We start from the raw sequence: 25,555 nt of genomic DNA, 5'->3' as shown, positions 1-25,555 counted from the left end.
TGTGTTGTGGGGGCGGGGCCTGGTGATGTGAGGGGCGTGGCCTGCCTGAGAGCGTTCTGTGTGGTTAATGCGCGTGTGTTGTGGGGGCGGGGGCTGGTGATTTGAGGGGCGTGGCCTGCCTGCCGTTCTGTGTGGTTAATACGCGTGTTTTTGGGGCACACAGACTGGGCCATGAGCTGGCTGGGTGAGGCGGTGATTCTGAGCTGTGGGGACGGGCGTCTGGCGGACCTGCGTCTCTCGGAGGACAAGGCCACGCTGGTGGAGCTGGCTCTGGGCTCCCCTCGAGAACCCGCCAGCGCCCTCTGGAGGAAGCTGAAGGAGTACGCTGCCAGCAGAGGTGAGGAAGACGAGGGTGACGGGGGCCCTAACGGGAGGAGGAAGGAGAGATCACCAGAAAGAACAAACAGACTGGGTGGTTAATTGGTGGTGTGTGTGTGTGTGTGTGTGTGTGTGTGTGTGTGTGTGTGTGTGTGTTGTAGACTGGGACGGTGGAGCTGTAGTGGGTGATTCTCTGCTGGAGGCAGCGTGTCGCTGCAGTCTTGCTGCTCTGCTGAAGCACACAGGTCTACAAGATGTGGCCCACCACCAGGACAAGTGAGTGTAGCCCTCTCACTCCACCCACTCCACCATCCCCACCCACCCACCTCTCACTCCACCCACCCCCTTTCACACCCTCTCACTCCACCCACCCCCCTGTCACTCACCCCACCCACCTCTCACTCCACCCACCCCCTTTCACCTCTCTCACTCCACCATCCCCACCCACCCACCTCTCACTCCACCCACCCCCTTTCACACCCTCTCACTCCACCCACCCCCCTGTCACTCACCCCACCCACCTCTCACTCCACCCACCCCCTTTCACCTCTCTCACTCCACCATCCCCACCCACCCCCTCTCACTCCACCCACTCCACCATCCCCACCCACCCACCTCTCACTCCACCCACCCCCTTTCACACCCTCTCACTCCACACCCCCCTGTCACTCACCCCACCCCCTCTTACTCCACCCACCCCCTTTCACCTCTCTCACTCCACCATCCCCACCCATCCACCTCTCACTCCACCCACCCGTGTTCCCCACCCACCCCCTCTCTCTTTTTGTCCTTGTGCATCAGTCTCTCTCCGTTTCTCTGTCCTACTTTGCCCCCCCACACACACACACACCTCTCTCATAATATATTTGTGGTAAATGCTTTAGCTCTAATGACTCATTTGAGAGACTCCCAGACCCAAACTGGCAGTTACAGTAAATCAGAATAAACAGGCAGGACAGTGCAGAGAGGGACTCACTGTGTTTTACTGCCCTAATCATAAACCAGCCATCCTTTCACTCCTGTGTGTGTGTGTGTGTGTTGTGTGTGTGTGTGTGTGTGTGTGTGTGTGTGTGTGTGTGTGACTACAGGTACGAGCCCTGTGATGTGCTCATAGAGGTCTATGAAGCGGTGTACAAAATCCGCAACACTCTTCTATTTCACAAAGAGAACACTGGAAACGCAGGCAACACCGCGCCGACTCTCCCTAAACAGGTGAAGACACTTCAGCACCCTCTAGACAGACAGCTCCTTCTAGACGGACAGCTCCTTCTACGGACAGCTCCTCTAGACGGACAGCTCCTCTAGACGGACAGCTCCTTCTAGACGGACAGCTCCTTCTAGACGGACAGCTCCCTCTAGACGGACAGCTCCCTCTAGACGGACAGCTCCCTCTAGACGGACAGCTCCCTCTAGACGGACAGCTCCCTCTAGAGGGACAGCTCCTCTGGGGACATCCCAGAACTAAACCATGTTTATTCTTCTGTTCTGTTAACGCTACATTCGTTCCTAGAATATCAACTCTCAGTGCTGCTGACCTGTGAAGAGCTGTTCAAGATTGTTATTGATTGTGGAGCTGTGAGCAGTATCTGAGTCTCCGTTTACCCTCTGCGCCCGTGCAGGGCTCGGACGCCTCTCACAGCCCCGGGGAGGAGGGGCAGGAGGCGGGGGGGTCTGGGGAGCAGGCGGGGGCAGAAGCAGAGTCCAGCGGTCAGGACGCACACGCAGCACAACCAGGGCACAACCAGGACGACCCCACAGAGGACGAGGCCCCCAGCATCAGTATGTACCTGCCGGGTAAACAAACTGCTTCTTTGTGTTTTTGCATGAGCACACACACACACACACACACACACACAACTGTGCACATATTCTGCTGTTGCTTCCTGTCACGATCAGGCAATGATTCATGTTTTTGAAAATCATGGTGGAAGTGAAGATGTTTCCTTTAACCTTTAGGTTAGAAAAGACCATGTGGGATCTGCACTTTTACACTGATCTATAATCACTTACCTCACCTGTTACATCGGGCTGTGTGTGTGTGTGTGTGTGTGTGTGTGTGTGTGTGTGTGTGTGTAATCAGCCCTGTTAGGAAGAGCATGCCAGAAATGTGTGTTGTGCATTTGAGATTTACCCTTGAAAAAACAGTTAAAGCTATGGTAATAAAGGTGGGCTAAACGTGTGTGTGTATGTGTGTGTATGTGTGTGTGTGTATGTATGTGTGTGTGTGTGTGTGTGTGCGTGTGTGTGTGTGCGTGTGCGTGTGTGTGCGTGTGTGTGTACATATGTGCATGTGTGTGTCTCAAATCAATCAATCAATCAATCAAATTTTATTTATATAGCGCTTTTTACAACAGTTGTTGTCACAAAGCAGCTTTACAAGTGCCGAGTCCTAGCCCCCAGTGAGCAAGCCAAAGGCGACAGTGGCAAGGAAAGTGTGTGTCTGCTCTACAGAGGTGCTGCAGTCATTCCTGGCCACACGTGAAGCCATGCACATGCAGCAGAATGAGACGGTGTACGAGTCTTCAGGCACCAGCACTCTGCCCAGCAGCACAGAGAGCCCAGGCAGCCCGGAGAGGGGGGGGCCCCAGACGGCGTGGGCCCACGGGCCCTCCGCCCACCGCTGTCTCCCCTTCTCCACAGCCTGCAACCTAGTGGTCAACCGCTGCCTCTTCCTGCTTCTGGGAGTCCGGCCGGCGTGGCAGGAGCAGAGCCAGGATGTAGACACACACTCAGAAAACACCACCAGGTGAGTGAGCGTGTGTGTGTGTGTGCGAGCTTAAATTATGCCTTGTGCCTGTTGTTCTTTATACAGTCAAACTTAAAAAGCATCTATTTCTTCATGTCTTTATTTTGACTCCCTGTCCCAGCAGGAGGACAACACACTCCTTTGAAGAACAAGACGTGAGAGCAGAGATGCACGTTCCAGACAGTCAGACGAACAGTGAGAGAGAGGTAGATCACCACTACTAGTGGGGGGTGGAGGGGTGTAAAGGGGGGGTGACCTGAGGGACACGGTGATCTAAGACTTCTCTCTCTCTCTCTCTCTCTCTCTCTCTCTCCCTCTCTCTCTCTCTCTCTCCCCCTCTCTCTCTCTCTCTCTCTCTCTCATCTCCATAAGATGGCAGATCAGTCGATGAGTTCCACGGCTTCAGCCAAACCCCCGATGGGTAAGTGAGTCACAACACTTCTCTGAGTAGCAGGCTGTGTTGTGGAGGAGTGTGAGGACAACCAGACCCTCCTGACTGGCTCTTCATTAGAGGAAAACCCTAATACCCTAAAGTTAAACAACACTCCACAGCCCACTGGGGCCGCTTCCTAATCTAACATAGACGTAAACAACGTGACTGAGAGGAGGAATGAATATTTCTGTACAGGACAAATCTACTCTGCACAGACAGAGCTGTGACAGCAGCTTGTCCAAAAAATATATTCACAAAACTTGTTCACAAAGGTGTGTGTGCGCGTGTGTGTGTGTGTGTGTGTGTTTACACAGGGTTACCATTGTGTTCTCTGGGCATCATGAAGGATGCGTGGGAGAGACTGCGGCAGTGTATCAGTCCCAGTGTCCCTCTGAACACAGGAGCTGTGGCCACACCCCTGCTAGAACAGGTCACACACACACACACACACACACACACACACACACACACACACACACACACACACACACACACACACACACACACACACACACACACCCCTGCTAGAACAGGTCACACACACACACACACACACACACACACACACACACACACACACCCCTGCTAGAACAGGTCACACACACACACACATTCTTGTATTAATCTCTTGGTGGGGACACTAGTCAAGCACATGCTTTTCCGGGACAACATTTTCCCATAGTTCTATAGATGTGAAAAAAATCAGGCATGCATAATTAAAATCTACAAATACAATGGTCATCTTAGATTTTTGATTTAACTAAGTAAGGCTCCCAGTGTGTTACCATCATGTCAAATGAGGACTTAGGATCTGATTTGCACAACACAGAAATTAGCATGTGTATGCAAAATAATGGGGACAATACACACAGATCAATTAGTTAAAGAACATCACGGGGACATTTAAAAACGAAAATTTATATATATATACCTGTCAAGGCTGGCTCGGATGCCACACCTTCTACCTCTACAAGAGGCACCCGAGTCAGTCCTAGACTCGCTGGGCGCAATCAGCTGTAATCCATTTCAGCCGTTTCCAAGGCTTCCAAGGCTTCCAGGAAGCTTGGTGAAACGGATCACTGCTGATTCGTTTTGGTCTCATGCTGTCACGTTCTCAGCCTTCTCTCTCTCTTGTTGCGTTGCAGTGTTAAGGTGTCTCGCCACCTTACTCTCGCTTTCTCTAGCCCTCTCTTGTCTTCTCTCTCTTCTCTATCTTTTACTTTTACTTATTCAAGTATCTACCTCCTGCGCCACTTCTGGCCCATCTCAAGTTTTCCTCCAGCCTTATCTCTTCCTGTCAGTTACTCTTTTATTTTTGGGAAGGGTTTTGTTTTGTTGCGGTGTTCGCCTGTGGCCAGTCACTTTCCTTGGCTTCCTTAGTTCGTTTTACACGTTGACTTTTTCAACGTTCTTTCAGTTGCCTTTGTTATTTTCCTCCTGTGTCTATACGGCTTTAGTTTAGTCTTTTTGCATGTTGTTTTCCACGTTGTTTTCTGTTGGGTTTTTCCCCTTTTTACACGTTGAAGTTTTCCGCGTCCTTTTGAGTTTCGTTTTGCTACTGCGTGTATGCAGAGTGTTTTCTGTTGTGCTTACTGTTTGTTCGTGTGTGTTTATTTCATACACACAGCCCGAGTGATAAGCACTTCTCCCTATTTGTTTCTAACGGCATTTGGGTTCAATTCTCCCTTCACTTTCTTACACGGTGTACCGGTCTGTACACCCCGCGTTACAATACCCATACATATACATACATATACACACAAATAATTGCATACAAAAAGCTATCTTGTGTAACAAATGACCCCCTTTTTTATTCCTGTCAAGGCCAGTTACAAAAAATAATATATAAAACAAAAGTGTGACAGGAGTCAACAGCAGAGCTGAACAGTATAACTAAAGCAGTGTGAAAATAATTGCAGTTTTTGATTTGCCTCCTTATGGCTTTTCCAATGCCCTAAAAATAATACACTGAGGCTTTTTTTATGTAGAAAAAAACCCCCAAAAAGTATGACCGTTGATGTTTACATAATTAAGAAAAAAACATTTAAAGTTCTAATTTATGCCTCTTTTGTAAGCCACAATGTGATTGTGAACAAAGAATTTGACACTTTACCAGTCTCTGTTTTTAAGTGCTAAAGGCTCAGCACTTATGCATCTCTCACAGACTGCCTTCCCTGGGACACGACATGAAACAATAAAGTGTTTGAGATGTCTTTCCACAGCCTGGATCTCCTCGACTTCCCAAGCTTTTCTTTTGTTCTGGGTTGATGTTTTACCTAAATGTGAGAAATAAATATTGATATAAAAGCAAATGGAGTATGATGAGGTAAATAAGGAGTTAGTTAAACTATTTCAATAATGTTGTACAACTCTCATAAAACATAAGTTTGACTGGGCATTACAACGATGTGTGGCAAATACACTGTGAAACAAAACATCACCTTAACTGAAGAGGGTTTTCCATCCACCGAGTTTTTGTGCATTTTGAAAATGCACATGAAAAAAGCTGGATGGAAAAAGTCCAAAATTAGAAAAAAAACCCTAAATATCACAAAAAGATTTTTACGCTAGGAGGAGGTGGAAAAGTTAGACTATCGCATCGCCAAAATTCGGAAAAACTGGATGGATGCCTCAACGTGCAAAAATGCGTAACTGCCAGATGGATGTAAAAACCACTATTGTTTGGCGTCCTCTCACGTGATCTAAAGTTTATTCGCATAACTGTAATGAATGGAAACAAGGCTTAATTCGCTTTTTTTTCTGCCGAAACTTAGAAATTGCGCATTATTTTATAGAGAGTATCTGAAGGGAATTCTTACTGTGTTCCTGGGACACAACTGCAGTGTCAAACAGTGGAACCGATGTTTCAGTTGACCCTTCCTGTGTTGCTTTTGCTGAAAGTTTTCAACATTAACAGTTTTCAATATTATATTTCAACTATTATATTTTCATCATTACAATTACATCTAAAAAATGTTTCAACAATATGTATCATCTCTGTTGGTCTACAAAATAATACTAAAATCTTATAGTTTCATAGCAATTACCTGTGTAAGATGGGGTGTTTAGCTCTGGTCCTGGAGCTGCTTTAGTTAAGAATTAAAGATTGTAATTCTGATTTAGTTTTGATGAAATACAAGTCCTCGGGAGGACCAAGACTCAAAAGGGAGCCCATCATCCATTGGGCGGGTCATTAACACACAAATTACACAAAAACAAATTATACAGACGAATACACAGGTCACAAAAAAAATCACACAATCAGGCTAAGTATAAGGTAACTAGAATAAAAGTTCTGGGTGTTGATATTGTCAATGTAAACAATGTATATTTTCAAACTCTTCCTCACTTTTTCCTTCATCATCAATGATCTCAATCTCCTCTGTGTAGTTCAGAAAAAACAATGTATTGACAAATAAGTAAATAAGGCTCATAGTTTGCAACATTAAAACATCTGTACTGTTGCATGAATGAATGATTGGATAATAAGAGAGACAGAGGTACATTGTTATATACCATTTGGGTCAATATTGATCTCATCCAAATTGAAAGTCCCCAAGTCTCCCTTGTTCTAATGCCATCAGAATTTGCTGACTTTTGCAAGTTGGAGGGTCTTCTCAGGAAGGCGATAGTATTCCCTATGAATTCTGATGTCATGCCCCAGGAAGTTTGCTAACTGATCCATGTCTGTGTCCTTCGAGTTTAGAACTGTAGAAAGAGTGGCAGCATGCCACGTTTTGTGGATGTCAGTGCACCAGGACTGCTTGCATTACAAGACTTTGCAAAGCTGTGGATACAGTCTGAGCCTCTATAATGGGACATTGCTGATGGCCGAGCAAACGGGTACACATTCTTTCAACACTCCACATGTGTCTCTGTTCTTAACCAGCAGTTCTAACGCACTCAACATTTTAGGTGTTAACAGAATAGGGACTGAATGTCCTCTTTTCCCTCTGATTACAATTCTGGAGAAGTGTCTGCAGAGTTGTTTCTCAACTTCAGCAAGGGCCCAATCTATATCACCATGTGGATCACTGGTGTCCCTGGATAAGAAAGTGGATAGGGGCATACTTGATACTTCTCCCTCTCTACGGCGGTTAAAAAGAATGATCTGAGTCAACATGACCTGTGCAAGATCAGACCATTTTGCTGTGGGCTCTGATGATAACTGCTTGATGGATTCATCTTGTATTTTATTGAGAAACGCATGAAGTTTTTGCACATCTTCTGTAAAAGGCAACACTGTGGGGGCATTCCACTTTGACTCCTCAAGATTTCGTGCAGCTGTTGCAGAAATCAATTCACACCACCGTTCTGTATGTATTTCTTGAAAGCTACTGAGTTTCTGTGCTAAGAAGTGGTCTTTTTCAATCAAAGCTTTAGCTTTCACAAGTTTGCTTAGCTTCATTAGGCTTATTCCAAGTTTCTTTGCCAGAGAAAAAGTGATTTGATTATGTGTGAAGGTACAGGCTGTGTGAATGCACAGAGAGACTGGACACGTGTCTCCAAAAACCATTCCTGGTGAAGAACCCTTGGCAATATGCACAATGCATGAAGTCAGTGCCTCGTGCTTCCTTTGGTGGTCGTTTACATGGAACCAGTTCACCATTGCCTGTTTTAATTACAGCAGCATTAGGGACATAGTTCCCTCTGCAAAGTAAATCATCCAAATGCATTTTTCTCTGTTTGGAAGCCTTTGGAAAACTGCATGCTACAGCCACTTCTCTTTCATTGGAATGGACATACTGCAAATGTCTTGCTAAAAGTTTTCAAACAAAACAGACAGTAATGTTTCTTGTCATATACTCTATGACCATCTCATTGTCTTTTGACTGCATTAACTACTACTGTCTCTTCTTGTTGCACATGCTCAGAACTGCTGGAGCCTCCATCACTCTCTATCATTTGACGTTTGCCAGGCCTTTTACCTATATCCATGACTTCATGGCTGCCTCCCTCTTCAACACCCATGACACCTAAAGGTGTGCTATCAAGACTAGATTTAGAGTGGATAGCTTCAGCTGTGGAACATGGATGGCTATGTTTCAGAGGTTTAAGGGACATGCTACTCTCTGAACTACTCTCATTGCTTTCCTCTTTAAAGTTAGGAATGTACTCCTCTTCACTGTTTGTAGTAGAATCACATAGCTCATCTGACTCTTCAGGAATGAACTCCCTCATCTAAAAAATTATAAGATAATTTATTCAATTTTGAAGACAGTAAGCTTCAAATAATAAAATCTGTTCATAAAACAAACCAATAACAAGCATTTGTCTCCTACATGATTTTTGGAATATTTAAGACTTTCCATACAAAAATGCAGCTTCACATTTTCCACCATTTTAAAGTAAATGCCATGGCATATATATGGGTGTTTTTAAGATATAAATGAACATGCCAGTGAAGCTGAATTAATCCACTTAAAAAATGATGCACACTTACTATAACACTTCTAGTCCTTTTTAATCTTGGTACACAAACACCCTCTTCAACAATGTCTTCTGAGTCTTCTGATGTTGAACTCTTCAACAAATGAAAAAAAACATCACTGATGCACAAAATTATTTGAGAGATTGAGTGTAAACAATAATTCCATAAAGTCCATAAATCTTTCCACAATATAGGCTGCATTGATATAGGCTGCATTGAGTAGCCACAGCACAATTTAACATTTCAAAGTGTTCTCAAATGAAATCTGCAGGAAATTGAAATCTTAATGTAGTATCAATCAATCAATCAATCAAAGTTTATTTGTAAAGCGCTTTTCACAACACATGTTGTCACAAAGCGCTTTACAGGATTTAAAAGGTTAACAATACTATGGGTCCAGAACCCTAATGAGCAAGCCAAAGGCGACAGTGGCGAGGAAAAACTCCATGTAGTATGCTGTGAGGACTATAAATTCTTATCGTCATTCAATAGGACAAGTAAAGCTGCACCAATGTCCAGATTACAATTTCAAAAAGGTTTACGTTTTTGGAAGGCTATATTTAGGTTTATCTCTGATATATTGGGGACAGTAATAGAGCCTGATGCTATAATCTCTATATTTGGCATTGCACCACAGTATCCTCATTTAAATCAAAATAATAAATTCCTTATAGCCTTTACTACTCTTTTAGCTCGAAAGCAAATACTACTTAAATGGAAAGATAAGTCCCCTCCAAATTTTAAAATGTGGTTTACTGACCTTTTATACAATTTGACTATGGAAAAAATAAGGTATTCTATAAGAGGTTGTGCCTACAAATTCCTTGATATCTGGCAACTGGTTTTGGATCCCTCGCTAATCTTTTTTTTTTCCTCTCTCCTATACTTTATTAATCTTTTCAAATCTATATTTATATTTGTGCAACAGTTGGGGGTTGTTTCGGGTGGGGGGTTGAAATAATGACAAAAATAAATGTGTATATATATATATATATATATATATATATATATATATATATATGTATACACTATATGTATCATATAGTGTATTAATGCTTAAGATGTTCAATAAAAACACTTTGATAAAAAAAAAAAAAACCAAACGTACCTGGCCTGAAGTGATGTCAGTGGCATGATCCTTCACAGGCTCTAACTGACGAGATACAGGGCTGATCCGGGCAGTCATCTTAGGATTGTAATATTTCATCTATAAAATTCAAATGCAGCTGATTTCATAATCTTAGTGCACATTGATAGTGGTCAAAGTATATATCAGTGTTTTAAGCAGTCTCTCGTTCATTCATTGCTCTTCAACAAAACAAACTTCGTAAGACCCTGTTAATTTTTTGACAAGAAAGAGGAAAATCCAACTTTTGAAAGGGGTCAATCTAGGCCTGAGATAATAGTTTAATTTCATATGATCAGTAACTGTTCCACAAATTATGATTAGTGATTTAGATCTTCACTATGTACAACCAATAAAGTACAAGTACAAAGCCTTTTTCTGTACCTGTGTGATATGCACAGTGAGTCAAGACCACAGCTATGTTGTTATCTGATGGTTTCTTTAAGAAAAGTCATGTACTAAAAAGACCATTAAGCAATTACTGACCATACAAGATTGCATGTGCCATTTCAATGTCAAGATTCAGAAAACCCACTTCAATTTCATTCCTTCATGTCATCCTTTCACATATACAGTGTTAACAGACTTTAAATGATTGACAAAACAAGATGCTTACCACCGCATTTTTCCCTTCCATTTGAAGTCAAACATGAACACAGTGCATGAACTGAGCTTCACTAAAATCAATCAGATCACCCCTGTACTCAACCACAAAATCACCCTTGGAAAATGGAACTAAGGAGAAGACACCACGTCCTGCAAAAATATTAAGTTGTGTTAATAAGTTAATAATCACCACTAATCTGATTAAAGCACTCTTCATTAAACACTATGGTTGTAAAAACTAAAATGATGACCTACCCACTCACCACACCCCTCCACCATTCATCACTCTACCTCTCAACCCCATCCAACATCAATCAATCCACTTCCCCAACTCCCTCCACCATTCATCACTCTACCTCCCACACCCCTCCACCATCCATCACTCTACCTCTGAACCCCCTCCATCGTCCATCTACTTTTTAATTATTATTTTACTACATATATTTCAAAGCATACACTGCTTGACAAAGAAATGTTGCGCATTAAATAAATTTTTTTAATACATGAATGAAATCAAACCGGTTTAACTACACTGTAACAAATTTTCCTGTAAAATAACAGTAAAGACCTGGCAGCTGGGTTGCCATTGTTACTGTAAAATTAACATTTTTTTACTGTCATTAAAATTTACAGTTTTGTACTGTTAATGAGAAATACAGTGAAGGACTGTAAAAAAAAAAAACGGTAAACAACTGCAGTTGATTTCCCATTATGTTGCTGTAAATTTAACACATTTTTACTGTTACTAAAATTTACAGTTTTGTTATTGAAAACTTTACACTCAACTAATTTATTAAAAAATACATTATCAGTCTTCACAAAATCTACAAACTACAACAGAATGTGCTTTGTGAATTTAGAGCAGCAGCATGTAATTGCAATGTGAAAAAAACACAGCTTCCTAATGCACTTTGCCATTTATTTTAACATAAATTTAAATTCTCTACATTCAAATAGTGCCTTCTTTGTATAAAAAAACAAACAAACAAAAAAAAAAACACAACCCTTTGACTGAAAATAGTGCAATAAAAGAACAAGTCATTCAGACTTGGAAATATTGACATGAAACTAGTCACAACATAACAGTTCCGATAATAAAACAGGAACAAACCAAAGACAAACTTCAGATGTGAATAACAGCAATTCAGACTTTCTACCCTGTAGGAGAGAGAGAAAGGTTGTGAGGGAAAAAGAATTAAAGCAATGAGACAAGCTGGTGTCTTTGTGTGTGTATGTGTGTGTGTGTGTGTAATGGGACTGAATAATCTCACCATTTTAAATGAAGTCCCAGTGAAAGTCCATCAGTCTTCTCAGCAGAGTGGATACATGTGGGTTGACCGTCATCTTTTTGCTGGTGGCTTTGCCAGTTTTTTTTTACAAGACTTTGCCCCGTCCAGCCTTGGTGCCACACTCAGGGTTTAAACCAGTGAAGCGCCTGAAAAATAATAGTGTCTCTTCAGGCAGTGTAAAACTCAAGTTGTGTTACTCACTTACATTAACAACAACAAAAAACAGAAAATGTTTTGTTCACAATAGCATACCATTGAAGAGATAAGAAACATATGTTTTAGTGAAAATACCTATCCTTTGGATGAATTCAAGAGTGCATGAGGCCTCTTCTTGGTATTCAAGATTGAAGATGTGGAAGGTAGAAAATAAGGCAACAAGCCCTGTCAAGAAGGTGGGTTGGATTCCCTCACATATTACATGGCCCTCAAGGCTGACCATCCAGCGCTGAATACAGTGTCCTGCTGTTCCACCTGAAACATAACAAAGAATTTCCTGTCAGATTTTTTAAAAATATGTACTGATTATTTCTCCAACCAAGAGAAAGTGTAAACATTTGAAAACCAACAATGTATTCATATAACAAAAGAAATCAGAGAATGTTGTTGCTTGCCTATTCAGTGATGTAAACACACCAAGTAGCATCAGACGAGGAGTTGCAGGAATGGAGATTGTACTCTCAATGTCAGCTGTAGTGGCAGATTCCTAGGACAAACACAGCAAACTACAAAGTGTACCCTTGATAAATTGACACATGACATACATACACACACACACAACACACACATGTGTAGCTCTGCATGAAGAACTAGTCCTGTGGTGTTCTCTGAGAACTGAGCCATCAGAAGCTGGGTGACATTTTCTAAAGGTCCTTTTGCAATTAGGGATACAACACTGCAGTTTTAAATTGTGCATATTTCTGTGAATTTTCATGTGTCTCACATAAGCAACTGAGCCGTTACACTGATATGAACATATCTGACAAGAAAACATAATTGCAAACTTGACTGTTATGATTCAATAAATGTACTTACTAAAATAAATAAAAGTACTTACTATGATCAGTAGCACAGCATCAAATACTCTGCAGTACCTGCAATGTCAAAGAAATATGTCACACTCACCAAATATTGAATAGGTCAAATAATACTGCTATGGGCTGCCATAGATTCATTAATTAATGGCAAACATGGTAACAACAATGATAATTAATATTAAACCACAATAGAAAAACAATCTGACACTGACTAGAAAAAATAATGAGTTACAGTAAAGGAAATCTTCTCCAGCACTCAATTTCTTAACTAAAATGTTTAATCTGGAATACCACCCAATAATCAGCAAGAAAAGTCTAATGTTATGTTGTGCCAGTAGCGAACCGTGACCATTAAACCTGGGCCTGCTACACCCCAACCCCCCAAAAAGAATTTTTTCCTCTCCTAATAAACTGCAATAAAGAATAAAGAAAAAAACCGAGACGACAATATAGACTTAGAACCGCAATAAACAATAACATTTGTACTAGATAACTTGTTAAGCTAAATAAGTTTCCAAACAAAATAAGGTTTCACAGTTCCGTGGTTCTCGGAAGCGGAATATGTAAATGAGGACGTCAAAGGACTGAATTGAAACTAGCTAGCGGCGGTAGGCTAACGACAGCTAGTGTCGCCACAGCGGGCGGAAATTATCATACAGTTAAGCCCGCCCACTAAGAGGGAAGATATGATTGGTCAATTTTACTGTCATTTAAAACTGGTATTGTGCTGAATTATAACCGCCAGGCCCTCTTGTAAACGAACAGCGGGCATCACAGTCCTGATAGGGGGAGACACAAACTCACAGGCTTCCACTTAACCCCTCACCTTCCAACACAGATTGAATAGACAGGTGAATAGAATAGGTGAATAATTTATTTGCTTATATTTTTGTAATTTTTAGATGTCGATTGTAAAACTGTAAGTAGATAAAATAAAATTGGATAATTATATATATAATGTATTAAGAATATTTTAGGTCCTCTGAGAGGATGTAGAGGGCCCTGACGGTTCCCCACTGTGTTGTTGTAACGTTCTGCGCGGGGCAGAACAGGGAGGCGGACACAAACGCTGAGGAGAGCGAGATTTATTCAAGGAAATTCCAAAAGCAGTGTTAAACGGACAGGCATGGGTCAAACCGGGAGGGCAGCCAGAACAAGAAAGGACAACGGGCATATTCAGACAAGAAACTAACGACGAGGGGGAAAACACGGAACAGGCAGATGTAGACGGATAACAAACGCAAAGCTCAAACTTACGAACACAAAAAGACCGATACGGACATGGGAGACACAGGGACTTTTATACACAGAACCAAACTAGGGACAGGTGATGACAATGACACAGGGGCGTGGTAACAAACGAGGAATCATCAAAATAAACGAGCAGGGCGGGACAAACAGGCAGGGAACACAGACATGAGGGAACCCAGAGTGACAGCTACGAGAGGGGGCGTTGCCCTACATGACAGAACCCCCCCTCAAAGCGTGCCACTCCGGGGCACGCAAGGGCAGACAGGACAGGGACACAGACTAGGACAGGACAGGGAACCACGGCACACACCGAGGGACAGGAACAGCAGACACAGGACAGACCAGAGGGACAGGACCGGGCAGAACAGGACATGGGGCCTGGGGCATGGCAGGGACAAAGACAGGGGAACCAGAGACGGGCCTGGAGCCGAGCCGGGGCATGGCGATACAGGCAGGGACAGGGCAAGGCACGGGAGCAGGACTAGACAGGACAGGACCGGGGACAGACACGGGAGTGGGGCCAGGGGACAGGGCAGAGGCACACACGGAGGCAAACACGGCTTGGACAACCGAGACTGGGACAGGAACAAAGTGGGTGATTACTTGGGGAACAGACATGGGGACTGGGACAGAGATGACACCACAGGAAACAGACACAGGAACAGGAACACAGACCTTGACAGACACAACCACAGGGACAGGAACCAAAACAAAACCAGGGACAGGACTGGGGAACATGGGGAACCCGGGCACAGGAGCAGGAACACAGGGCGGAGCAGACAGTACACAGAGTCCATGCCCAACAGGGGGCAGCACAGTCTCTTGGGGCACAGGTGCGGCCGGGCGGCGGGCACAGGCGCGGGCGGGCAGCGGGCGCGGCCGGGCAGCGGGCACAGGCGCGGCCGGACAGCGGGCACAGGTGCGGCCGGGCAGCGGGAACAGGAGCCGGCAGACAGGCAGCGGGAACAGGCAGGGTCTGGCGTAGACGACCTCTCCTGGGTCGCGGGGACAGGAACCGGCGTGGACGACCTCTTCTGGGTCGCAGGGACAGGAACCGGCGTGGACGACCTTACATAAGATCCATGAGAAATTAATGGCGATGATGGGAGTTGTAGTATTCTTCTATTCCTACACAAAATAAGTACTTGTATTGACTTGCTGAATGTTCAGCTTGTTAGATCATGAAAACGTGATCAATTTTGTTTAAATTATTACTTTCCATAGACTTGATCATGTAAAATACACTGTAATCTAATTTAATTAATATTTATTAGATCAAAATTTTGTATATTTTACCTTCACAACTGTGATCAAGGTTAGGGTGTTTGCCGTAGGTAGGATTAGCATAAATTAAATATACAGTGTGTTAGTCGGGCGGGCGTTACCCCACCCCCTGCAATACCAACTTCAGACTATAGAGTCCACTGTGGAGAACATCATCACACACATTTAGGTAACAACTTACGTTTGCTAACCCCGCCCCCCCCCCTCCCCCCGTCAAAAATTAATGTTCGCCACCCCCTCCAGGTTCAAATCTCACTTCAAGCGATCTTGAAAAGTTGGCAACCCTGAATAAATAGGTAAATAGATAATTAAAATGGACTACTAAATAGAGGAATCCATACAACATTTACTCCCTATTGTAATGTACTCACAAAAAAGCAAAAACACACCGCAACTTCCATCGCAATTTTTTTGAAAAACACCCGCAACATCAAACATTTTAGCCCGCAACAATCACAAAAAAGGCCCGCGAAATCCTGGTGGGACTGATATTAATGGGTCCCCCTTGTGGGGAGCAGGTTTTTTGTCCCCATGATGTTTTGTGACCCCATACGGTTGGTGTGTAAACAGTATATTGTCCCCATGAAGAGATAAATACAAACCCATCCCTGCTAGAACAGGTCTCTCTCTCTCTCTCTCTCTCTCTCTCTCTCTCTCTCTCTCTCTCACACACACACCCTTGTTCTAAAAGGTCACAAACACACCCCTGCTCTTACAGATCTAACACACACACACACACACACACACAAATTTTATGTTCACATAAACATGTAAATAAACATTTAAACATTTATGTTTAAATGTTATGTTTAAATGTTACACTAACATTTTATGATGTCTTGGTGATTTTTTATTTAGTTTTTATTTAGTCTGCATTTTCCATTTTAAGCTTTTACGTGATTTGAACTGCACTCGAAATGCATTATTATTACTGTTGTTGCCGCTGTGCGTGTGTGCGTGTGCGTGCGTATGTTTATGTTTTTGTTCACTGTGTGCGCTATGTTGCTGTTACAGATACTCTGAATGTGTGTATATCTTTGTTCTTGTTTGCTGTGCTGCTGTTAGACTCTCTCTGTTCCTCATGTTCAGGTCCTGAGTTTCCTGTGTGAAGGGCTGTGGAGGATGTCAGCCCTGGTGGAGAGGGTGTCGGGTGGCCAGGCTGACCCCAGGGCCATCCCCCTGGCCATGACCCAGCAGCAGCAGAGGGCCGAGGTTGGTGCTGGGCCTACCCCCCCACCTTTAGCCATTACTAAAGTCTAATATGGTTTAAAATCATCTGAATAGTTAAGTTTGCATAATTAATAATTTTGCATAGTTAGTAAGAATGTACCGATGTTATATCCAAGAAATATACATGTTATTATTAAAAATTAATATTAGTTAAATCCTCAAAATCACAGGTTGATGGTGTGTCAGGGCACATGATGATTGATGGTGGCGTTTCCCTGGAAACACAGACAAACCAGCGTTATTGGCTGTGGTGAATGACACAGCAGGCAGGATGAGGGCGGCTTAGCGATATGTTATGACTTTGAACAAGAGCTTCTCGTGCAGGACAGAAATACCCCTACAGAACCTGGCAAAGGACCAAGAAAAGTGTGTCCAAGGTTCTAGCTGGTGTAGCTAGGGTTCTAGTTGGCTTAGAAAAGGCTCTAGCTGGTGTTGCTAGGGTTCTAGATGGTGCATCTAGGGTTCTAGCTGGTTTAAGGTTCGCTCAGCTGTAAAGAGGAAAGCAGTAATTTTATGAGAGAGGCTGCTTTCAGATGGCAGAGCAGTATTTGAGCAAATCTCTGTGTAGAGGATGTCCGTGTAATCTGAGCAGAAGTTTTGAAAATCTCAAATAGTTCTAGTGTCCAGTTTCGTGTGTCCTCCTCCCTCAGGTTAATATTCACACCCGTTTTTAGACTGTATCTCCTAAAAAGAGACACACACACAAATTCTTAAAACATTCCTACTGCTGTGCGTCTCTGCGCAGGTGCGTCTGGAGGCGTTGTGTCAGATCTCTTCCTTCCTGGCTGAGATGGAGGAGAAGGGTGGTGTCCCGAGCTCTCTGCTGCCCCCACGCTTCCCAGGACTCCTGCAGTCGGTGCAGCTCTACTTCCTGTCCGGCTGTTTCGGACTGGGAGCTCCAATCACAGGCGATCAGGCAGCACCTAGCGACAAGATGTACCACTACACCGTGAGTAGGCCTGCACCATATGGTGACTGTTAATACTGCGGTTCTTTCAGTGGAACAAGTACCTCGCTAATGACGTGCTTCAAAAGTTTGTGTGTGTGTGTGTGTGTTTGTGTCTGTTTGTGTTTGTGTCTGTTTGTGTGTGTGTCTGTTTGTGTGTGTGTGTGTGTGTGTGTGTGTGTGTGTGTGTGTGTCCTCTCCTGCAGGCTGGCACCCAGTCAGCCTCTATGAGTGCCCAGAGGGAACTCCAGACTGCAGCACACACACTCTACCAGCAGGTGGTGCGTGTGCTCAGGCAGAAAGTGGCCCTGGAAAAGAGGCAGAAGGGTACGTCTGTAACTTCACTACTACACCAACACTGCCCCTCCACGTCTGTAACTTCACTACTACACCAACACTGCCCCTCCACGTCTGTAACTTCACTACTACACCAACACTGCCCCTCCACGTCTGTAACTTCACTACTACACCAACACTGCCCCTCCACGTCTGTAACTTCACTACTACACCAACACTGCCCCTCCACGTCTGTAACTTCACTACTACACCAACACTGCCCCTCCACGTCTGTAACTTCACTACTACACCAACACTGCCCCTCCACGTCTGTAACTTCACTACTACACCAACACTGCCCCTCCACGTCTGTAACTTCACTACTACACCAACACTGCCCCTCCACGTCTGTAACTTCACTACTACACCAACACTGCCCCTCCACGTCTGTAACTTCACTACTACACCAACACTGCTCCTCCACGTCTGTAACTTCACTACTACACCAACACTGCCCCTCCACGTCTGTAACTTCACTACTACACCAACACTGCCCCTCCACGTCTGTAACTTCACTACTACACCAACACTGCCCCTCCACGTCTGTAACTTCACTACTACACCAACACTGCCCCTTCACGTCTGTAACTTCACTACTACACCAACACTGCCCCTCCACGTCTGTAACTTCACTACTACACCAACACTGCCCCTCCACGTCTGTAACTTCACTACTACACCAACACTGCCCCTCCACGTCTGTAACTTCACTACTACACCAACACTGCCCCTCCACGTCTGTAACTTCACTACTACACCAACACTGCCCCTCCACGTCTGTAACTTCACTACTACACCAACACTGCCCCTTCACGTCTGTAACTTCACTACTACACCAACACTGCCCCTCCACGTCTGTAACTTCACTACTACACCAACACTGCCCCTCCACGTCTGTAACTTCACTACTACACCAACACTGCCCCTCCACGTCTGTAACTTCACTACTACACCAACACTGCCCCTCCACGTCTGTAACTTCACTACTACACCAACACTGCCCCTCCATGTCTGTAACTTCACTACTACACCAACACTGCCCCTCCACGTCTGTAACTTCACTACTACACCAACACTGCCCCTCCACGTCTGTAACTTCACTACTACACCAACACTGCCCCTCCACGTCTGTAACTTCACTACTACACCAACACTGCCCCTCCACGTCTGTAACTTCACTACTACACCAACACTGCCCCTCCACGTCTGTAACTTCACTACTACACCAACACTGCCCCTCCACGTCTGTAACTTCACTACTACACCAACACTGCCCCTCCATGTCTGTAACTTCACTACTACACCAACACTGCCCCTCCACGTCTGTAACTTCACTACTACACCAACACTGCCCCTCCACGTCTGTAACTTCACTACTACACCAACACTGCCCCTCCACGTCTGTAACTTCACTACTACACCAACACTGCCCCTCCACGTCTGTAACTTCACTACTACACCAACACTGCCCCTCCACGTCTGTATCTTCACTACTACACCAACACTGCCCCTCCACGTCTGTAACTTCACTACTACACCAACACTGCCCCTCCACGTCTGTAACTTCACTACTACACCAACACTGCCCCTCCACGTCTGTAACTTCACTACTACACCAACACTGCCCCTCCACGTCTGTAACTTCACTACTACACCAACACTGCCCCTCCACGTCTGTAACTTCACTACTACACCAACACTGCCCCTCCACGTCTGTATCTTCACTACTACACCAACACTGCTCCTCCACGTCTGTATCTTCACTACTACACCAACACTGCCCCTCCACGTCTGTAACTTCACTACTACACCAACACTGCCCCTCCACGTCTGTAACTTCACTACTACACCAACACTGCCCCTCCACGTCTGTAACTTCACTACTACACCAACACTGCCCCTCCACGTCTGTAACTTCACTACTACACCAACACTGCCCCTCCACGTCTGTAACTTCACTACTACACCAACACTGCCCCTCCACGTCTGTAACTTCACTACTACACCAACACTGCCCCTCCACGTCTGTAACTTCACTACTACACCAACACTGCCCCTCCACGTCTGTAACTTCACTACTACACCAACACTGCCCCTCCACGTCTGTAACTTCACTACTACACCAACACTGCCCCTCCACGTCTGTAACTTCACTACTACACCAACACTGCCCCTCCACGTCTGTAACTTCACTACTACACCAACACTGCCCCTCCACGTCTGTAACTTCACTACTACACCAACACTGCCCCTCCACGTCTGTAACTTCACTACTACACCAACACTGCCCCTCCACGTCTGTAACTTCACTACTACACCAACACTGCCCCTCCACGTCTGTAACTTCACTACTACACCAACACTGCCCCTCCACGTCTGTAACTTCACTACTACACCAACACTGCCCCTCCACGTCTGTAACTTCACTACTACACCAACACTGCCCCTCCACGTCTGTAACTTCACTACTACACCAACACTGCCCCTCCACGTCTGTAACTTCACTACTACACCAACACTGCCCCTCCACGTCTGTAACTTCACTACTACACCAACACTGCCCCTCCACGTCTGTAACTTCACTACTACACCAACACTGCCCCTCCACGTCTGTATCTTCACTACTACACCAACACTGCCCCTCCACGTCTGTATCTTCACTACTACACCAACACTGCCCCTCCACGTCTGTAACTTCACTACTACACCAACACTGCTCCTCCACGTCTGTAACTTCACTACTACACCAACACTGCTCCTCCACGTCTGTAACTTCACTACTACACCAACACTGCCCCTCCACGTCTGTAACTTCACTACTACACCAACACTGCCCCTCCACGTCTGTAACTTCACTACTACACCAACACTGCCCCTCCACGTCTGTAACTTCACTACTACACCAACACTGCCCCTCCACGTCTGTATCTTCACTACTACACCAACACTGCTCCTCCACGTCTGTAACTTCACTACTACACCAACACTGCCCCTCCACGTCTGTAACTTCACTACTACACCAACACTGCCCCTCCACGTCTGTAACTTCACTACTACACCAACACTGCCCCTCCACGTCTGTAACTTCACTACTACACCAACACTGCCCCTCCACGTCTGTAACTTCACTACTACACCAACACTGCCCCTCCACGTCTGTAACTTCACTACTACACCAACACTGCCCCTCCACGTCTGTAACTTCACTACTACACCAACACTGCCCCTCCACGTCTGTAACTTCACTACTACACCAACACTGCTCCTCCACTTCTGTCTGGCTTTACAGTGATGCTACTAAAGCCCAGTCAACAGGTACAGTTCTTACACAACCAATCACACACACACCGGCGAGAAGCGGCAGCCAATTGCGCACAGCGTACTCTCTACCGGGATCCACAGCCCCCTGGGGGACTGAATGAGGTGCAGGAAGGGGAGAGAGGACAGACCCTAGTGGCAGAGCACCATCCACCACTGGGCACACAAGCACACACATTCATGCACTCAGACAAATGCTTTTTATTGAACATGAAGACACACAGACACTTTTTAAATGTATTGACAGCCATATATCCTAATATCGCTGTATAATTATGTAATAATAAAACAGCATTGTTGTCAAAGATGTCACCTTAGTCTTGTGTATTTCAAAGGATGGTTCAGTGTCATGTGATGCTGTGTTGACCATGTTGCTCCGCCTTCTGTCTCCGCCCACAGGTTCATGTCAGCACCTGCTGCTGGCTGCCGTGTTTGCTCTGAACTTCCAGTACCAGCCCGCAGACCTGGTGGTGGTGGTGAGGGAGGGTCTCCTGGAGCTTCTGGCCACGCTGACCCAGAACACCTGTGTGCAGGTGAGCCAGCGCTGGCTGGCTGCGTCCGTCTCCGGGAGCGTGCTGCTGGGCGGAGCCGTGAGACTCTCCTCCGCCCGCCTCCTTCAGATACTGGTCATGACTGCCAGGTGGGACAGGCATGCCTGAAAGGACACGCGTAGACACACACACTCACACACACACACACACACACACACACACACACACACACACACACACACACACACACACACATATAATTATGTAACAGAATAAAGGGTTTGTTATATATTAAAATTACAGGTCCGCATGCTATGCTGACTTTCTGACTGAACATTCAGGGTGTCTGAATATTGAACTGTGTGTGTGTGTGGGTGTGTATGTGTGTGTGGGTGCCTGTGTGTGTGTGTGGATGCCTGTGCGCGTGCCTGTGTGTGTGTGTGTGGGTGCCTGTGCGTGTGCCTGTGTTTGTTTGTGTGTGTGTGTGTGTGTGTGTGTGTGTGTGTGCGTGCAGCTCCTATGATAGTGCCTTGCCACTGGATGTGTCCCAGGCTCTGATGGACGTGATGTGTGAACAGCTGCAGGGTTTGCTGCATGCCCTCCACCAACAGGAGGCGCTAGAGAGTGGTGCAGGTTATGACTCGGAACAGGATGGCAGTCCTAAAACACCCAAACAAGAGAGTGAGTCAGTGGATACCACAACCTCACCTGCCTCACCTTCACTCTTGAAGCGTCAGACAAAACATCACAATCAGACCATAATCATTTCTTTGGGTGAAATACCACAATAATGGAGGGGAATTGGCTCCATAATACCTCAAGAATGGGGTCCAGGTTTCATCAGACCAACATCAGACTGACGTAAACATCAGACCAACATCAGACTGACGTAAACATTAGACCAACATCAGACTGACATAAACATTAAACCAACATCAGACTGACATAAACATTAAACCAACATCAGACTGACATAAACATTAAACCAACATCAGACTGACATAAACATTAAACCAACATCAGACTGACATAAACATCAGACCAATATCAAACTGACATAAACATCAGACCAACATCAGACTGACATAAACATTGTCAACCTCAGACATCATCAGATTAACATGAACATCAGGCCATCATCAGACTTGGGTAAACTTCAGTCCAACAATATTAGTATTATTAGAACACATGTGGAAACGCCTTAGAACACGCCATATTCATATATCTATGAATGAAGTTTTGTGCTTGTTCATTAAAGAGGGAGTGTGTGTGTGTGTGTGTGTGTGTGTGTGTGTGTGTGTAGAGACAGTAGGAGCAGAGATGAGGTGCAGTAGTAAAGTTGTGGAGTCCCAGCTCGCCGACTTCCTGGTCTTCCTCAGGCGCATCCTGTCGTTAAGCACCACCCAGAAAGCGTCTTCCATCTCCAGGTGGATCGAGCCGCTGATGTCGGTCGTGTCCTTTCACAGCTCCTCAGGTATCCGTGCCTCACACACACATGGACCACCATGTCTCACCTCACACACGCTCCCTGGACCTGCACGTCTCACCTCACACACGCTCCCTGGACCACCACGTCTCACCTCACACACGCTCCCTGGACCACCGCGTCTCACCTCACACTCGCTCCCTGGACCACCGTGTCTCACCTCACACACGCTCCCTGGACCACCATGTCTCACCTCACACACGCACCCTGGACCAGCACGTCTCACCTCACACACGCTCCCTGGACCACCATGTCTCACCTCACACTCGCTCCCTAGACCACCGTGTCTCACCTCACACTCGCTCCCTGGACCACCATGTCTCACCTCACACTCACTCCCTGGACCTGCATGTCTCACCTCACACACGCTCCCTGAACCAGCACGTCTCACCTCACACACGCTCCCTGAACCAGCACGTCTCACCTCACACACGTTCCCTGGACCAGCACGTCTCACCTCACACACGTTCCCTGGACCACCGTGTCTCACCTCACACATGCTCCCTGGACCACCGTGTCTCACATCACACACGCACCCTGGACCAGCACGTCTCACCTCACACACGCACCCTGGACCAGCACGTCTCACCTCACACACGCTCCCTGGACCAGCACGTCTCACCTCACACACGCTCCCTGGACCAGCACCTCTCACCTCACACACGCTCCCTGGACCAGCACGTCTCACCTCACACATGCTCCCTGGACCACCGTGTCTCACATCACAGACGCACCCTGGACCAGCACATCTCACCTCACACACGCTCCCTGGACCACCATGTCTCACCTCACACTCGCTCCCTGGACCACCATGTCTCACCTCACACTCGCTCCCTGGACCTGCATGTCTCACCTCACACACGCTCCCTGAACCAGCACGTCTCACCTCACACACGTTCCCTGGACCAGCACGTCTCACCTCACACACGCTCCTTGGACCAGCACGTCTCACCTCACACACGCTCCCTGAAACAGCACGTCTCACCTCACACACGCTCCCTAAACCAGCACGTCTCACCTCACACACACTCCCTGAACCAGCACGTCTCACCTCACACACGCTCCCTGAACCAGCACGTCTCACCTCACACACGTTCCCTGGACCAGCACGTCTCACCTCACACACGTTCCCTGGACCAGCACGTCTCAGCTCACACACGTTCCCTAGACCACCGTGTCTCACCTCACACACGCTCCCTGGACCACCGTGTCTCACCTCACACACGCTCCCTGGACCACCATGTCTCACCTCACACACGCTCCCTGGACCAGCACGTCTCACCTCACACACGCTCAGTGGACCAGCACGTCTCACCTTCATTCTCTCACTTCACGTTGTAATTCAGGGAGTCCAGAAGTCTGGAAGCTTGAGCAAAAACTGCTTTGAGTTCAGTCTAATATTTAAGATGTTAACACTAGTGCGTTACTGAGGCTGACTCTAGTTCAGTTCCAGAGCTAACCGTGCATGCCTGTTTCAGGTAACCCTCGTTTCCATAATCTCCGCACAAAGCTCTTGGCCTTCCATATCCTGGAGGCTTTACTTCCCGCATGCACAGACCCGCTGCACCTGACGCAGGTGAGATCCAGGCCACACCCGTCTACCATTTATATATTGGTGGGTTAGGGTTTAGTTTCAATATACGTGTATTATAATGCTTACTTAATGTTGTTCCCATGAAGATTGTCGACCAGCTTTTTGACCTTCTCTCCGCCTACATGTGGGAGGAGTCTCTGGCCATGAGGAAGAATCTAGACAAGGTACCGGAGAGCATAAAGTGTTCAGTGAATGCATTAATGTGTGCTGTGAAATGTGTACCTTTGCTGTCCTGTGTGATTTAAAAATGAAACGGTCTGGATGGAGACTTTTTTTTCAGTTTTTAATAGTTCTTTCTGTATTTTGTTTCCAGCCGAGCAGCAGTGAGGATGAGTGCATTCCTATTGGTGATTTCTCCTTCGACCCTCACAAGCTGGTCTGCTGTTCTCTGGAGAGCGGCAACGTTCTCTCTCATGGATCAGGGGGCAAAGGTTATGGCCTGTCCACCACCGCCATCACCTCAGGCTGCTTCGCCTGGAAGGTATTGGCATACACTCATACATGTGGGTTGTTTCCCTGTGGCAGAGCTGGGCTTCTCCTGTGCACTGTAGAGTCCTCCTGCTCTCACACACTCACTGTAAGATGAGGAGCGGCTGGGTAATTAGCTGATGAACCGAGTCAGCAGTATTCAGTGGC

General features: G+C 45.9%; 1 protein-coding gene across 1 annotated transcript in view; it reads left to right on the top strand.

Moving 5' to 3' along the window:
- The window catches only part of LOC143490285 (putative E3 ubiquitin-protein ligase HERC1), a 108,988-nt gene that overhangs the window by 28,920 nt on the left and 54,513 nt on the right, over positions 1-25,555 (top strand). The window contains 17 exon segments of the mRNA XM_076988931.1: positions 164-337; positions 480-594; positions 1,407-1,530; positions 1,938-2,112; positions 2,770-3,064; positions 3,186-3,270; positions 3,437-3,485; positions 3,812-3,927; positions 16,608-16,730; positions 17,494-17,697; positions 17,901-18,021; positions 21,748-21,988; positions 22,354-22,520; positions 23,143-23,313; positions 24,804-24,901; positions 25,006-25,083; positions 25,233-25,400. Of these exon segments, the coding sequence (XP_076845046.1) occupies positions 164-337; positions 480-594; positions 1,407-1,530; positions 1,938-2,112; positions 2,770-3,064; positions 3,186-3,270; positions 3,437-3,485; positions 3,812-3,927; positions 16,608-16,730; positions 17,494-17,697; positions 17,901-18,021; positions 21,748-21,988; positions 22,354-22,520; positions 23,143-23,313; positions 24,804-24,901; positions 25,006-25,083; positions 25,233-25,400 (2,504 nt within the window).

The sequence above is a fragment of the Brachyhypopomus gauderio genome, unplaced genomic scaffold, assembly GCF_052324685.1.
Source record: "Brachyhypopomus gauderio isolate BG-103 unplaced genomic scaffold, BGAUD_0.2 sc64, whole genome shotgun sequence".
NCBI classification, from domain to species: domain Eukaryota; kingdom Metazoa; phylum Chordata; class Actinopteri; order Gymnotiformes; family Hypopomidae; genus Brachyhypopomus; species Brachyhypopomus gauderio.
The sequence above is the reverse complement of the archived record's forward strand: the minus strand, read 5'-3'. Positions and strand labels throughout refer to the sequence as shown.